Source organism: Ixodes scapularis, unplaced genomic scaffold, assembly GCF_016920785.2.
Source record: "Ixodes scapularis isolate PalLabHiFi unplaced genomic scaffold, ASM1692078v2 PGA_scaffold6__148_contigs__length_123643588, whole genome shotgun sequence".
In the NCBI taxonomy this organism is placed as follows: Eukaryota; Metazoa; Arthropoda; class Arachnida; order Ixodida; family Ixodidae; genus Ixodes; species Ixodes scapularis.
The window spans coordinates 21,171,189-21,186,675 of record NW_024609881.1 but is presented as its reverse complement, the minus strand read 5'-3'; the positions used below and the strand labels follow the sequence as shown (position 1 = coordinate 21,186,675).

Genomic DNA, 15,487 nt, shown 5'->3' with positions numbered 1-15,487 from the left:
AGTTATTCCTACCTTCTTTTTTTTTTTATTTTGCATTTCTGGTTTTACTGTGCTAAATCTGATCTTGATCCTCTTATGGTCGCTCCCCAGACTTTTTGTGCCTTCCTCGTCTATTTCCATACCTCCTAATCTGTTGTATATCTTACGCGACATTAAAAGTAAATAGTCTAGTGCGAGTTCTTTCTTTTCCATGTTATTTTTCCATCACATTTTTCATCACATTTCACCTGAGCGTTAACCAATACCAGATTCAAGAGCTTTGCAAAACTCCACTAACATCCTCCCTGTTGTATCCGTATGTCCATCAAAGTCTTCCAAATACGCATTCATGTCCCCCAAGATAATTTTTTTGTTAGCGCAGATTTCCCTAACATCTGCTGATATACATGTCAAGTGTTCTGCATTTTCCTCCCCTAAATCAGTCCCTGTGGTGCAGGGAGTGATGCAGGAGAGTGATGAAACAAATTGTTGCCTGACTTAAAAGTTTAATTTTGGCTGGCAAAAAAATACCTTTTTTCTTTTAAATATGCAGCATATAATTCATATTGACACAGTTACTACTAAGAGGTGATATTCTACAAGAAAATTGTATCAGTGTCATTTTTGTGTGTTTACTGGCAATTTTACAGCGACTTCTACTGTAAGCTGCACTTCTGCAGCTTTTTTCTGTCTCTGTTACCCATATGTATGATGGGAGTAAATAAGCAAATTAAATCGAAAAGTTGTGTGACAACAAGGTTGGGTAGTAGCGGCCACGGTCATGATACATAAGTTTTGGTTTTGAAGCCTCATCAGCGCAAGCCTTCAAGTGTCGGCGGGCCAAATTGTCTAGCACAACACGAAGAACAGCTCCGCAAAAGAGCAATCAAGGGAAAATGAATCCTTGCAAGCAAGTCTATTTGGGCCTTCAACCATTTTGAAGTGCTGAGAAGCCTGTGTGAGGCGGCAGTTGTTCCAGGCATCTTCTAAAGCAGGGTGACTTGCAATGGGTCACACACAATTTTCCAAAGATAAGATAGCGAGAGGCGAGAGGAATGGCCCCCAGAGCTCCGTCCAACAGCCCCGATGGAGCAGCCCAAGGATACCTTGGCTGGTTGCGCATCGGAGCCAAGGAGACCGAGGCAAAGACAAGATATGAGAGACCCCCAAGTCAGATGTATCGGACAAAGTGGTCCCACAAGATCTGGACCAATATTAAGGATGTCGCGAACCACCCTAGGTTCTATTTCGAAAGATTTCGATATTTGCGAAGCGAACTAAGGTTCGATTTCGAAAAATTTCGATATTTTCGTACCGACCTAGGTTCGATTTCGAAAAATTCGCAACTTTTGTCCACAGCGGAGTTTCGAATTCGAAAATTTCGAAGCTTTCACGGTTTCTAAAATTTCGAATTCGAATATTTCGAATATATTTTTACTTCAGGTTCGATAAATTCGAAGATTTCGAAATTCTTTATAAAAAAAATTCGAAAACTTCGAACGCTTCGAATTTTTATAGACATGAGGTTCGAACAATTCGAAGATTTCGAATTTCTTTTGGCTTAAAGTTCGAAAGTTTCGATTCTCTTTTAACGCTACATTCAAAAAAAAAAAAAAAACTTTGAAGGTTTTGAATTTTTTTCTAATCCAAGTTTTCAAAGTTTGAAGTCCGATTTTCAAGTTTTTCTACAGTTTCAGTTTCAAATAACGTTTTCACGACTCACTTGTTTTCACAAAATCAAGTTTAGAAAAGTTAGGGTGTGATATCTAGATTCTGCGAAGTTGGTAAGGCAATTAAATGAGACGACGAGTGTCCCGGACGTGCTAGAATATTTGCCAGTGCAGAATTGTGACCGCCAGCCCCCAGGGGGGGGGGGTCTTTATCACGCAGTAGTGATTGCACGAACACACTGTTTTACGAGACTCATCCAGTTCGAAACGGCCAGGGGCGAGCAGGAGGTTGAGGCTCAGAAAAACCTTGAAGCGACCTGGCAAACTAGCTCGCCACCCCTTGCACGCTGGTAGTAATCCGATCCGGTGAAGTTTATAATTGTCCTGGAGGTTTATTTTCTGGGACGGAGGAATCGCCTCGCAAAAAGCACAAAAGCCGACAGTCGAGGAGCGTTCTACCATACAAGTGGCGTCCGAAGAGGAAAAACGGGGGGAAAGAGGGTAGCGGGGGGGGTGGGGGGGGGGGGGGCTTCAGCCTCCTTCTCCCCCTTGCAGGTATTTCGGACTGTTAAAGAAAACAATACGGGGAAAGAGGGCGTGGTCGAGCTTATTTTAATCTGAAATTATTTATGCATATGTATAGCTACTGTCGCTCTTCACAGCATAAAAGGTTGCGTAGATGGTCACTGTTAGAAGCTCGTTGTCAGAAGGTACTGCTCGTCACATGCTTAGTGGTTCGGAAGTTCAAAGCTGTCTTTTCGACCTAAACACCTGTGCCGATAGTAACAAAAGAAAAAAAAAAGAATAAATGCGGGAATAAAAAGCAGGAGAGAAAAAAAAAAACTATCAAGAATTCGTCGGAAGTGTTCTATTCGTGCATATTTAGAGGTTCAGAACTTCGAAACAAGTTTCTTTTACCAAAATGTGTACAGGCTAAAAGAAACACGTCCCAGGAACGTGAAGCGAAAAAAAAAAAAAGTTTTCTTTTAATGACGTGCTGAACTTGAACACTACTAGAAATCTTCTGCAATGAGTTCATTTATTCCTTAACGTGAAAAAACAATAAATATATTATGTTGTATTCTGCAGATGGCAATGATATGTACTGTCTGTGGTGCTAATTTAAATGCGATACCTCAAACAACTTAGACGAAAATAAATATCAAGTTTAGGTCATTAGTGCATGCAGATACATGTTTGGACATTTCTTCGAAACTCGCGTTGAATAACAATAATCACATCTTAAGACGGCACTTACCTAGGCTATACATAAATCATTCTTAAAAAAGTATAACATATCTACCATAAATAGCTCCGGCTGCAGCGTGCTTCAAATCTGGCACAAACGATAATCGTCAAAAACCCGTCGTCCATCCTCGCCCCTTCGGGGATTTATTTCTTTAAACCTAAGCACGCCAGAACATTGAAATAAATGACATTGTCTTTTGTAAGGAACGCAGCACCGCGTGTAAAAGTTCGAGAAAAAAAAATTACGAATGTACCCCACTCCTTGAAATCAAATGAAACCGGCCGCCGGTCTTTCGAAGTTCGACGAACGTCGAACTTTTACCCTAAAAGTTCAAAACTTTTCGAATTTTCTTGATAAATAAGTTCGAAAGTTCGAAATTCATCGATTTTTTTGGTCAGTCAAGTTCGAAAGTTCGACAAGCATCGAACCTTGCAGCGCAAGAAGTTCGAAAGTTAGAAAAAGATCGAATTTTTTAGCGTAATAAGTTCGACGGTTCGAAAAGCGTCGAACTTCTTAGCTTAACAAGTTCGAAAATTCGACCTCGGTCGAATTTTACGATATAGACAATTCGAAAAATCGAAATCTTTCGAACCTTTCAAACCGCTTGATTCGATCATCGAAACTTCGATTCGAAAAAAGTTCGCGGCATCCCTAACCAATATGGTCTACAAGGATCGGAACACCAATGGAGGAAAGGAACAAGGACGCTCGCATATCTGTCACATCCCAACACAAACTTTGAAGGGCAGCAAGGAGCCAGAGGACAATGCTAAAGCCGATGAAAAGAAGGCAAGGACGCTCGTGCAAGGACGAGACACGATGTTGGAGGAATAGGATGGCCTAAAAATCTTCGCCGCAGATGTACGGGGCACAGAAGGGCATCTTTCGGAAAGAGAGTTTTTAAAACAACACCAGGGGAAGTCGTCTTTTATTTGATGCACGGGCAGGGACTCTTCAAACAAGAGTGTGGAGAGGCCGTTTCATAAAATTGGGTTGTTTGTGTGTTTATATAGCCTAGAGCTTGGTCTGCCTCACAGGGGCGACGAGTCTCCCAGCTGTAGATGAGAAATTTAGCCAGTGCGGTACAACCGCTAGCCTGGGGTCTTTAACGTGCATCACGCAGTAGTGATACATGACCGCACGCCGGTACGATGCTCATCCAGATCGAAACGGGCAGGGGTGGGGCTCGAACCCAGGATCCCTGGGTTCTGCAGCGCGAGCTTTCGCTCCACGTGCTCCGAGCTGGTGTGCGCTAGACCACTCGGCCCCCGATCCCCCCAGGCCGTTTCATAGAAGACCTAGAGACCGCTTGTACCATCTGTGAGACGGAGACACATAGTGATGGACTGCGGGCTTGTTCCTGGAGGTTCTTTCCATTTGGACGGGGGTGGAAGCCAACATAGATTCGGCAGATGCAGCGCAAGAACCGAGCATTAGAGATTCCACCAAAAGAAGGCTGGAGGACTGGTGGTGTTGGAGCAAGTATTTGATGTACCTATAATCTGTCACCCACAAAAATGTAATAGCGTTTTTTCTCTGCAAAAATAAACTATGGTTTACTGAACGCTCCTTCCACACCCAAGTGTAACGCTAGCAGTCTCGGAACTAACCATTCTCATTCAAAAGTTACGATTTTCTAGAAATTTCAATGGGAAAATTGGGCCTGTTTTTGCTAGTATTCGGTAACTGGTGCCATTCAGTAGAGTTCCATCAACCGCCATCAGTCCAAACCTATCTGCTGTGGCATGCACATCCACTTGGCAGTCCATTTCTTGGAGACGAAACTGTCACAGTGAGGTCCTAGCATGGCACAGGACAGCAAAACAAGAACTTTCCAGAGAGTGGCTATGCCAATGACATATTAACTTCAGCTAAGACCTGGAATGGCTGAAAAACAACAATAAAGCACTGTGGAAGCTCAAACTGTCAAGATTTATTTGTGAGAAACACAGATAAAGATGTCTGCAGTTACACATTTATCATCTGCAAAGTTTATTCAACACAAACAAGAGTAAAAAAATCCACAATGCATATATACAAGTGCATACAATGCAAAACTAAGCACACTCCACAGGATCCTGTACAAAAGACATCATCTGGCGTACATGACACCTACGGTCAGAGAATTCTGACATGCAGACCAAAGCAACAAGGAAACAACCGTCGGGAACAAAAGTACAGAGTAACGGAATATTGTGATCACCTAACCGACAAGAGAGACCGATATCACAAAAGCATGTGTCGTATAAAAACATGATTACGAAGATGATGCCAGAGTAGAGAAGGAAGGCAAGAACCAATTCACAATGAGCCGGTTTGACAGTTCGGTAAAGATTACCTTTTTTTTTTAACACAGCGTGGAACACGCATTACACAGTATTAAAAATCGGTAGACAGTCACTCCATAGTAAAACCTGTTGGGTAGTGTGGGAATTCGACTGTACTTGGGGACAACTTTTCTTCACATTTCAGAGGAGAGCTCGTGCAAAGCTTTGGTCAGTGCTTAACATAGAAGTGGGCACGTGTGCCAGTGCCTTTGACTGCTTTGCCAAGAAAAGTCGTCCCAGGGTATAGCAAGGTTCAAATGGGGAGCACAAACAGCTGTAGTGCACACAAGCACTCAAAATTGGCTCCCAGCCGAGTTCATAGCAAAATGGAAAGGCATGCTACAGGACATCAAAATTAAAATCCCCAAAATTACTTCCTACTTGCTACAGTACCAAGGCTGCAAAAACAGAAAAAAGGAAGTCTGAGAATTTAAACTGCCAGACTTTTTTTTTAGATAGACAAACCACAACTTCGTCACACATTTATTTTTGCAAGTGTATACCTTTAATATAGACCAGAGTAAAAACAAAACAATGAAGACAGTTTTACAAACATATTAGACCACACCTGAAATGAGCACACCTCGAGCAAGTGCAAAGGATCTCTGAACAGGAGCAAAAGCATGGCCTAGTGTGCATTCAGATGAGGAACATGCAACAGTTTAGCTACACTGATCTATTTCCATCTATTGAAAAAATTATAGGTTTGCAATTACATTGCTGGCAAGAAATTTCTCCCTACTCCTCAACACCTTTGTGCAAATACAAACAGTGGCAATCGGATGAGAGGCTCATGATCAATGCAAGAGTTTAGCCATGGTTGCACAATCAATAAGGTAACCAAACTGGATATTCGACCGACGGTTCTTGGACGTCATTGGCAGTTCCCTGCCACCAGATTAATGTAATCTCCCTTGGGATCATCATCCTCTGCTTTGGCACATGCCCCACAGGTGAGACGTGTTAAATGGCTGTCACTTGTAAGGTTATCTTGCATAAGCAAATGAGCATGGCAAATGAGATTATTAGAGAGAAAAAGACTTTAGAGCACTGCATGCACTTATACAGAGTGTTTCACGAAAAGTGGACAAATTCGATATTGCGAAAACTACGCATTCCAGACAGTTGTGCTTCGTTCCGGCTTTCCTTCCGGCCTTCCTTCTTCCCAGCTAGAAATTTTCCTGTCTGTGTCGCCTTCATTTTCTCCCTACCGCCCCTCACCTACCCTTGTTCCCTCTTTTTCGCCCTCCTCCTTTCTGTCTCTGGGTCTCTTGGGCCGGGTGCCGGCGCCTAATGAAGCTATTTGTGTTGAAAGTCAAAAGATGTGCTGTTCTGTCCGTCTCTGTTTATTCTTTCAGTTTTATTCAACTTTGCCAACGCGCCCACGTCAAACTAAGTCAGCATCAAGTTGCGATTTTCTATAGGCCCAGTGGTTCATAAAATCGATTGTAAAAGATTGTTCGAGACGCGGTGACCAAGAACACAGTGCCAGTGCGGTTCCGCTCTCAGTGCGAAGCGCTGGGAGCAGAACCGACTGGAGTTACGCTCTTAGTGGGAGCGCTGGGAGCGGTTCCGCTCCCAGCGCTCCGACTGGCTTTATCCTGCATTTTCGGAGCCACGAAAACGCCGCAGCTATTTGTTTACAAGTGCCCTGCTTTGCAGAGGCCATGCGGGCCATCTCCTTTTAGCAACGCGAGTAGGTGTGTTGACTTTGTAGTGATCGAGTTCGTCGCAGTCGACCGAGGCGGCTGTCCCGTCTTGAAAAGAGGCAGGCATTTGGGCCCGTTTAAATACACATTTCATCATTGCATGTACACAATTCCCAAACAACCCCAAACAAGCATTGCCGGAAAGATCACCTGATAATGAAACTAATGGTGGCCAACTCTGTTGCTACTCACCAAAGCACCTGAAGCCTTTGGCGAGGCACGAGTTCAGGCCTAAGTAATCTTTGTGAGTGAGCCTATTTCCCGTTGTGGCACTGCTCTTACTAACACGTTGTTGTCACGGCATTCCATCGAAGCTTCAGACATCCATGAGGTGGTTTTTTGGTTATAGTTAAATTCAGTTTAAAATATGTTTTCTTGCGTTATCCTACAAAATATTGGTTTTGGTAAAGCCCTACTTTAACCCTCTTTAGGTTTAAGCAGAGATGAGCTCCAGAATTTGGTTTCCGTACCCCTTCAAATGGCTTTTCATCACTGTGCGTTTGATAATGGCAGATCAGGTTGCAATGCTAAGAAAAGGCTTTGGGGCACAGGCAGAAATAAATGGCTTTTTACTAGTGTGTGTTCAATTATGGTGGGTCAGACTGGAATTCTGAGCTAACGCTTGAGGACAAAACTTACACTTGTATGGTTTTTCACCTGTGTGGGTTCGATTATGGCAGATCAGAATGTAATTCTGAGAAAAGGCTTGGGGCACTGCTTGCACTTAAATGGCCTGCCACCACTGTGTGGTGACAGGCCGTTTAAGTGCAATCTGCTACCTACGCAGCTTGCACTTAAAAGGCTTTTTACCACTGTGTGTTCGATTATGGACGGTCAGTTGGCAATTCTTAGCAAAGACTTGAGAACACAGCTTCTCACCAGCGTGTATTTGACTTGAGAACACAACTTCTCACCAGCGTGTATTTGATTATGGCAGATCAAATGGTAATCTTCGGAAAAAGTTTAGGGACACAGCTTGCACTTAAAAGGCTTTTTACCACTGTGTGTTCGATTATGGACGGTCAGTTGGCATTTCTTAGCAAAGACTTGAGGGCACAGCTTGCACTTAAATGGCTTTTTATCAGTGTGAATTCGATTATGGCGGATCAGACGGTAATTCTCAAAAAAGGCTTGGGGGCACAGCTTGCACTTAAAAGGCCTTTTACCACTGTGTGTTCGATTATGGACGGTCAGTTGGCGATTCTTAGCAAAGACTCGAGGACACACCTTGCACTTAAAAACCTTTTCACTGTTGTGCTCTCGAGTGTTGCTGGGCACTTGGGATCTAGAGGCAGGTGACATGGGAGGATGCTGGTAATCGCATTGTTCATTGCCATGGGCAACCAGGTGGCGCAACATCCAATGCTGATAACTGGTGACATAGGTGCAGGAACAGCATCTAAACGAGATGTTTTCGGTGACTTTCAGTGAACAGCTGGTCTCTCCCAAAAGTGCAGCTCCCTCTCCTGCAAAACCTCATGTGTATTAGGACACACTAGGAAAGCACAACAAAGATAGCCGCATGTTTTAAAAATAAGCAGCCATTATTGTAGTTCTGCTTCAGATGAGTGGTTCAATTTCTTTGTTTCCTTTTTATTTCAATTCAAATAAGCACTGAAATAGAGTTGACTCTATTAACTGTTTTGTTAGTGTGAACCAGATAAACCACCTTTCAAAACTTTTTTCTTTCATAAATGCTGTTAGTGATAGCTTTATATGGGAACTCTATTTGGGGCACCCTCATGTTGCTCTGACTGTATGACGTCTCAATGTCACATGACATAACAGTGGCATCAGTGTCATGTGACCAACATAATTTACCCACAAAACTGAGCTGGAAAATTGACGTCACATGACCACATTAATGGCACGGTATCACCTACATTTAGTGAAAAATGTCACTTGACCATGTCACATCATGGCATCATGCTCGTGTCACCCAATGATTGGTGATGTGACACCATCACTTGAAACAGATGTCAATTTTCCTCCTAAATTTAGCATCAAAATTTATGGGACATAATATGACGTCATGCAATGTCATGTCACCTCAGGTAATACGATGTCAGTGTCATGTGACACTACAACTTGGCACCGTGATGTCAATTTTTTGGTAGATTTGGAAGAGTTCATATCATGTGACCCCATGACATCACCGTGTCAAGTGCTGGAAAATGAATAAACAATATGTTCTTCACTTTCTGAAATGACTGTTTAATGTTGACTAAACAAATTTAAACGATCACTCTTTTAAATACTGCTATCCATGCATTATGCGACTTCATAGATTTGCGTTCCTGCCAATTGCTCAACTAAGTCGCTGCCAATGACTGAATTAAGCATACACACTTATTTCCAGAATTATGCTTATTACATCATGTTGTGTGAAAGATCTGTTTCAATATATTCGCAGAAATGCTGAAATCTACCTAACAAAAAACCTTACGTAGAAAAAAAAATTGTTGACAATGATTGGTATCTCCAGAAAACTTACTTTTTGGGCAAAAACTAAACCCAGAACACCCTCTGGTTTAGCCACAAAATAAACTTGGAAAAAGCAGAATAGTTAGGTCAAATATTTGGTGCTAATGGGTAAAAATGACAGCAGAACCAGCGCTTCTTCATCTCACCTGCAAAAAGCCACTGGGACCCTGCGTCTGGTGCCATCGTGCGACATCATGAACAAATGGCATGCATTAAATTTTCTGCACGGCACACCTCCTCATATGCCACCATATTCACATGATTTGTAATCCTAAGCAAGTGATGGATCAATGAACATGGCTGAAGCTGATGCCTCTGAATCGAAAGGCGACTCACACCACCTAGTCGGTGAGAATGAATAAATCTGGCTATGCATTCACGCTAGAGGTTCTTGAGTCTCTAATACACAAATAAGTTATTATCACGTGGTGGTTTGCACTACGTACGCAGCATTACCTCATAACGTTTGATGGGCGCGTCTTTTAGCAGTCGGGTTTCGCACACACGTCGTGCCGAACAATTTAACACGTAAATGAAAATAAATGTTGATCCTTTGTTAAACTTATCCCACCAATCAGATAGCCTCTACCTGGTTACCTTTACATTCTAAAAGTCTACTGGCCCAACACTTTCATGCCTTTACTGAATCAGTCTCGCCTTCCACTGTTCCGTCATTTCAGGGTGAAGTCGGTGAAGTTGGGTGAAGCAACCAACTGCAAGACAAGATCACCAATATGTGGGGCAGAGCTTGGAGGGAGAGGCTTGTTCTGTTATTCTGAACTTGCTTGTAACCTCTTCCTTGTTTCATACCGGCTACGAGGCATCCAAGTTTAGAGGGCCCGGGGAGTCTTATTATGGGCATCTCACGAAACAGTGTTGTGCGAATATTCAAACTTTCCAATAGTAGTTTTAATGCTTGGTTAGAAGTACACTCAATGGGCCTAACTTGGTGCCATATTGCAGACGTATAGACCCTTTTGCTGTTTACAAATATAAACAGTCGCTTGGCGTCCCAAGCGATTTCCGGTTGCTCCGTCTTTGGAAGCCTGTCGAGCTAGCTTATGTCACCAGTGCTAGAAAGCATAAATGCAACACAGACAACTAAGTTGGAGATTTAACAAGGACCCTCGGCTGTATAATTTAATGTCTTGCAGGAGACAAGTTGGTTTACAAGAATATTAGAAAATCTAAACAGATCTCGCGCTGCATTCTTTTGGCAAACACCTGGCGAATTGGTAGTTAAACATTTCATCGACATTTCAAGAAGTGGTGCTACGGTGGGCTTTGCTCATTCTTTATATGAACCAATAATTCTCTGGGACATCAAAGACTGGAGCCCCACCTGGTGGCTTTTGCCATAAAAAGGGCCTATACTGTGTACACAGGGTATTTTTGCAAACACAAACCGAATTGCAGATTGCACAAAAAAAAAAAAGGTTTGTGCCAGTGCTTTGTGCCAAAGAACCCATTAAGGGAAATGATTAGTGTTCAGTATATTTAAGGTATTTAATCATTGTTGAGTCTTTAAAACTTTATTATTAATTTTAAAGGCTTGGTTTCAATTACAAACTAGTAAACCTACCCACTTTACAATGATGTAAGGGATGCGCGCTGCATTTTACTGCAATAAAAAGCAAATCCACCCTTTTCCCCAGATGTGGCACTACCTAGTGGCAGACATTTTTAAGCTGATTGAGACTGGGTTCGAAGGTCTCTTGGGCGGAAAATAAGGGTGCCTGTAGGCTTGATCTGTGCACGTTACTAGGTTTGTTACAGGTGTGTTTTCCAGCATGTCGGCATTCTGTTTAGTTTTTCTGGCTCCGCTGCTTTTCGGTGACAACTGAGGATGGCCGAGGACATCCCATTCTCGTTTCAGCCCGACGGCTGGGTTGAGAAGCCGATGCGGTTTGCGGAACTGTCACGAGACAAAATGCGACGATACCTGCAATAGAAGACGGATTCGCTGCGACAGACACACCGAGAATGGGCTTTTAAGGAAGAGGGTTATGTCCGCAGCGCTAAGCAGAACACCTCAGATGGCTCTGGAATATGCCTCGTCTGTATCTGCCTTCTGACGATCAAGGCACCGTACACGGTATTGGCCGGGCTCTCGAGAAGCATGGGGGCCTCATGAGCAGCTTTCTTTGCCTGTCACTTGCTACCTTTGGTGGACGCGGGACCTTTCCATCCCTCTTAGCGATCGAGATTGCAGCTGTTTCGTGTCAGCCAACACAGTCGACACAAAGGCTGGGTGATGTCGGTACAGCGATGGTTTTCCTGTCTAATAAAGTGACAATGTAGCAAGTGTGCAACTTTCTAGCGTGCTTTCCTGAGGTGCAATCATGGTGATTGACCTATGACGAAATGAGCTCCGCATAGCCTAAACGACTCTATTTTTGCGGGCTCTATATTTTGGAAATATTGAGAACATTTCACGGCCAGAAAACTTTGCAACTAAGGGTGGTTAGGTGTGTATTCTCTACCATAGAGTAATATATTCACAGTAATATTTAAGTCGAGAAATTCACAAACATTAGGATCTACCAAAAAATAAATGGTTTGTGGTAGATGGGTGTGCTCATTTGCCTCCCAAGCCTTCGTAGGAATGGAGTTAACATAATAATCTAGAGGAAAAGGTCACACGGATTAGGGCAGCCTGGGAACGGCGGGGCATAGACACAGACATTGACAATCCGGACGGGCCACTATCACTGGCGACGTCTTAATACGCACAAAGAAGCATCGAAACATCACTTTTAGCGGTCTGTGCCTTGTCCTTACCTAGCTTACTTTGCAGGAAAACACCGGAATCATGCTTTGTATAAAGCTAAGTAAGGTCGATAAAGCTCGAGCAACTTCAAGTCGTCGTGGCAAAACGAATACGTTTAACCTTTCGTCCGTTCTCCTTCACCATTCTTCTGTTGCTCTTTCTCATTCTTGCCTTCAAGACCGCCAATGTCAGCGCCCAGGATTTAACGCAGTCTGCTAGTCTTTTTCCCCCTTTTTGTAGAGCATGACGAGTCCGATTGCGTTCACCTCACAAACTCACACCACTCTACCATCAAAGGTCAAATTTCTAGCGGAGGAAACCGAAAAAACTCGTCTCCTCCCCCGGCCCGTGCCGATTCCGACATCCAACTTCGGCCGGCCAAAGGATGCATTGGCACGCTTAGAGTTCAAGTGGCACAAGAATAGCACACGGAAGGAGAACTTCAACCCAAAGTCACGCGTCCCTACGAAAGGGTGACGCCGGACAGGCCCTCCGCAGGTCGGTTCTTTTTCGTTTGTCTCTCAGCTCCCTGCTTGTCGAGAGACCGGCAAGGAGCTGAGCATCCCCTTTTCCACGAAATGCGACCGCCCAAGTTTGCAACCCTCAATTATGTCAGTCTTCGTGGCCAGAAGAATAAAGCAATGGGTGCTAGAGACTTCCGCAACGGTGGGTTGATGTCGCTTTTCTGCGAGAGACCAAGATTTCCGCAGACGACCAAGCGGAGGAGATGGCGCACTCTTTTGATCATTACTTCGACGTCTTCCTGTCGAGGGCTATTGGGCAGAGCAGGGCAATGGCGATAATGATCCGCAAGTGGGAGGCATTGCAGTCTGCCCAGAGTGAAAAGAGGACAGGCACGGGTGTGTGCCGTGGGAGTGCTGCTTTGTGGACAGCTTCACAAACTTGTATCTGTGTACACGGCGCCGTTTCCCACGGGAGACAAGAGATGGCACAAGCGGTCGCGACGCAAACTGCCGCCAACGAACGAGCAGACGACGCTGAGAGCAGGCGTATTTAGCAGACAAGGAACTGCAGTTCCTTGTTGTTACCACACCTGTTTTTGTTTTTCCGACTGTCACCGCCTGCGGAACGCGCGCCGATTTTGAGTCGAAAAGATTGTCTGCTAAAGACGCTGGCTCTCGGCGCCGTATGCTCGTTCGTTGCGCCATCTCTTGTCTCCCGTGCAAAACGGCGCCGTGTTGTTTGAAGACCGGTGGTGTCGCTGCGTTTCCATAGGAGCTAAGCCTTTTTCTTTCTTTACCTTTTCCTCAGGTAAATGCGCTCTTTGCAAATTTTACAAAAAAAAAAAAAAGCATCATCTGTGGGCAACGCTGCACAAAGTCGTAGCGCGATAGGTTAGGAAACCGATTTTTCCGGTCGATTTAAAGAGCCTGCCGTCTTCTTGAATCACCCGGTAGATTGCCCTACTCCAGGCTCTGCGCTACTCTGCTCCGAAGGACCTACGTAATGTCCATTGCGCAAATTTTGCGTACTGCGCATTTGTTTGTAAGAGAACTCACGCATAGGCAGGGGCGGATGCAGGAATATCCTGGGGGGGGGGGCGGGGGTCAGGTGTTGGTCAGCGTACCATATGTCGGTACCCCCTCCCCCTCGTTTCACGCCCTAAATTTTACACATGCAGAAATCAAGAGGGGGGTCAGGACATCCAGACCCCCCCTCTAAATCCGGCCCTGTGCATGGAAGGCACTTTTCAAAGCAACGCGCTCGTGCTCATGCCTTTGTCTGCACTGCCGATGTTTGTGTGTAAGGTGGCAACATAAATCCCGTGTTTACCTTCGCGCCTCTCCACGCAGGGGTCTTGCGAATGCACTGCGGACTCGCCGAGAGCTCTTGAGTAGTTGAACACGGAGGGCACGAAGTCGGGGTGGTCCCTGAAGCACGATGGCTGTCCTAGAATTCAGCACCACGTTATAATCGAGCAAAACTCGCCAGAAGCTTACGAAGTCGCACCTGTGATGAAGTGCGCGCTGCAGATCTGGCAATCCTCGCTCGGCTCCCACAGCGAGCCGCCCGGGTGCACTCTCCTTACAGCAGCTATCCAAGCGGCTCTCTTCTCAGGACTCAAGACTTTCGACGGAAATCGAAACAGATCCACGGTGACTTTGCGGTAAAGATGATTGGTACTACCACACACGACACACGAAGCTGACATTGTCAGTAGTGTCGTCGCATACTTTCGTCAACGACGGCTGCATGGCTGATTCGCGACTCGCGAGCTCGGCCGGCTCGGCTGCTCGCGCATCGACCGCTTGGCTTGGTTTGACCTGCAGATGTCCCAACAAGACTCAAGCTCGTTGAGATGTCCTGGATGATGGGTGGCACTGGTGACACAAAAAGAAATCTGGGTACCAGTTGGCCACTTAGTTTCGGTTTCAGTTTCAGATTTTCTCATGATGCCGTGACGGGACACGCTGCTTACGTTTTTATTGCTGCGATTTCCTACAAGTTTACAATGCAGTAGGGTTTGCTGAGAGATATCGAAAAAACACTCAGCATTGTTTTTGTGGTTCCCGATGTGCCGGATTTTGGGCAAAGGTAGGCACATGTAGAACGATAGATTCTGCATGGAGGCATTTTTGAAAGTTGTCTATTGTCTTAAAGGACACATGCAAAGGAAAAAAACATTTTTTTTAAACGGCTTAGATGGAAAAAGGACGCCATAAAACGATTTTACAACGAAGAAAAAAAAATTTTAGAGCTATATTTACGGCGCAAAACGAATTTGTAGTTGGCGCCCGCGGGCACCGCGGAAAAGTGGTCTGTATTTATCACGTGACTGGTCTTTATTTATCACGTGGTGCTTGCGTTCTTTCAGAAGCTTCCTATGGCCTCTAACAGTAACTTATTCATCTTTGTTTGAAGTAAAACAAAAAACTAAGATGAATAAGTAACTTTTAGAGCCCAAAGGAAACTCATGAAAAAGCGCAAGCAGACGTGATACCGGCGACTAGAGACAACTTCGGCGCGCACTTTATTGGATGAAATTTGGTGACGTCACGACCAATAGGAGCACGGAAACAGACGCGGTCTCCTCAACGCCCGGAGAAACATCGGAAACATCGTGCCTGACGAACCGTCGTCGAACGAAAGGTGAGTGGTTTGAGTTTTCCTGTGATGTGATCTCTATGTGTGTTCGTTCCACGCGTCCGAGCTGTTTCTTCGTTTCAGATCTATTTGGCGCCGCTGCCTACATTGTTTGAGCCTGCGTTCACGATTAAAACAACCATCGCAGAAAGCTGAAAGCCCGCCGAAGAACGGCTGACTTGCGAGCTAAACCT

General features: G+C 44.7%; 1 protein-coding gene across 1 annotated transcript; it reads right to left on the bottom strand.

Annotated features, from left to right (window-relative positions):
• Positions 1-4,804: 4,804 nt before the first annotated feature.
• LOC115330463 (zinc finger protein 136-like) lies at positions 4,805-14,827 on the bottom strand. Its single transcript, XM_040219155.2, has 3 exons — positions 14,160-14,827; positions 13,983-14,099; positions 4,805-8,400 (listed from the first exon to the last, which is right to left on the bottom strand). The coding sequence occupies exons 1-3, from the start codon at positions 14,359-14,361 to the stop codon at positions 7,898-7,900; spliced, it is 822 nt and encodes a 273-aa protein (XP_040075089.1). The 5' UTR covers positions 14,362-14,827; the 3' UTR covers positions 4,805-7,897.
• Between the last annotated feature and the right edge of the window lie 660 nt (positions 14,828-15,487).

Bases quoted from the DNA above. Each gene is read 5' to 3' on its own strand.
- LOC115330463 (XM_040219155.2), bottom strand. From the start codon at position 14,361: ATGTCAGCTTCGTGTGTCGTGTGTGGTAGTACCAATCATCTTTACCGC. The intron at 14,100-14,159 runs GTGCGACTTCGT...GCTGAATTCTAG, and splicing joins CAGCGCGCACTTCATCACAG to GACAGCCATCGTGCTTCAGG. The intron at 8,401-13,982 runs GTAAACACGGGA...GAGGTTTTGCAG, and splicing joins CTGCGTGGAGAGGCGCGAAG to GAGAGGGAGCTGCACTTTTG.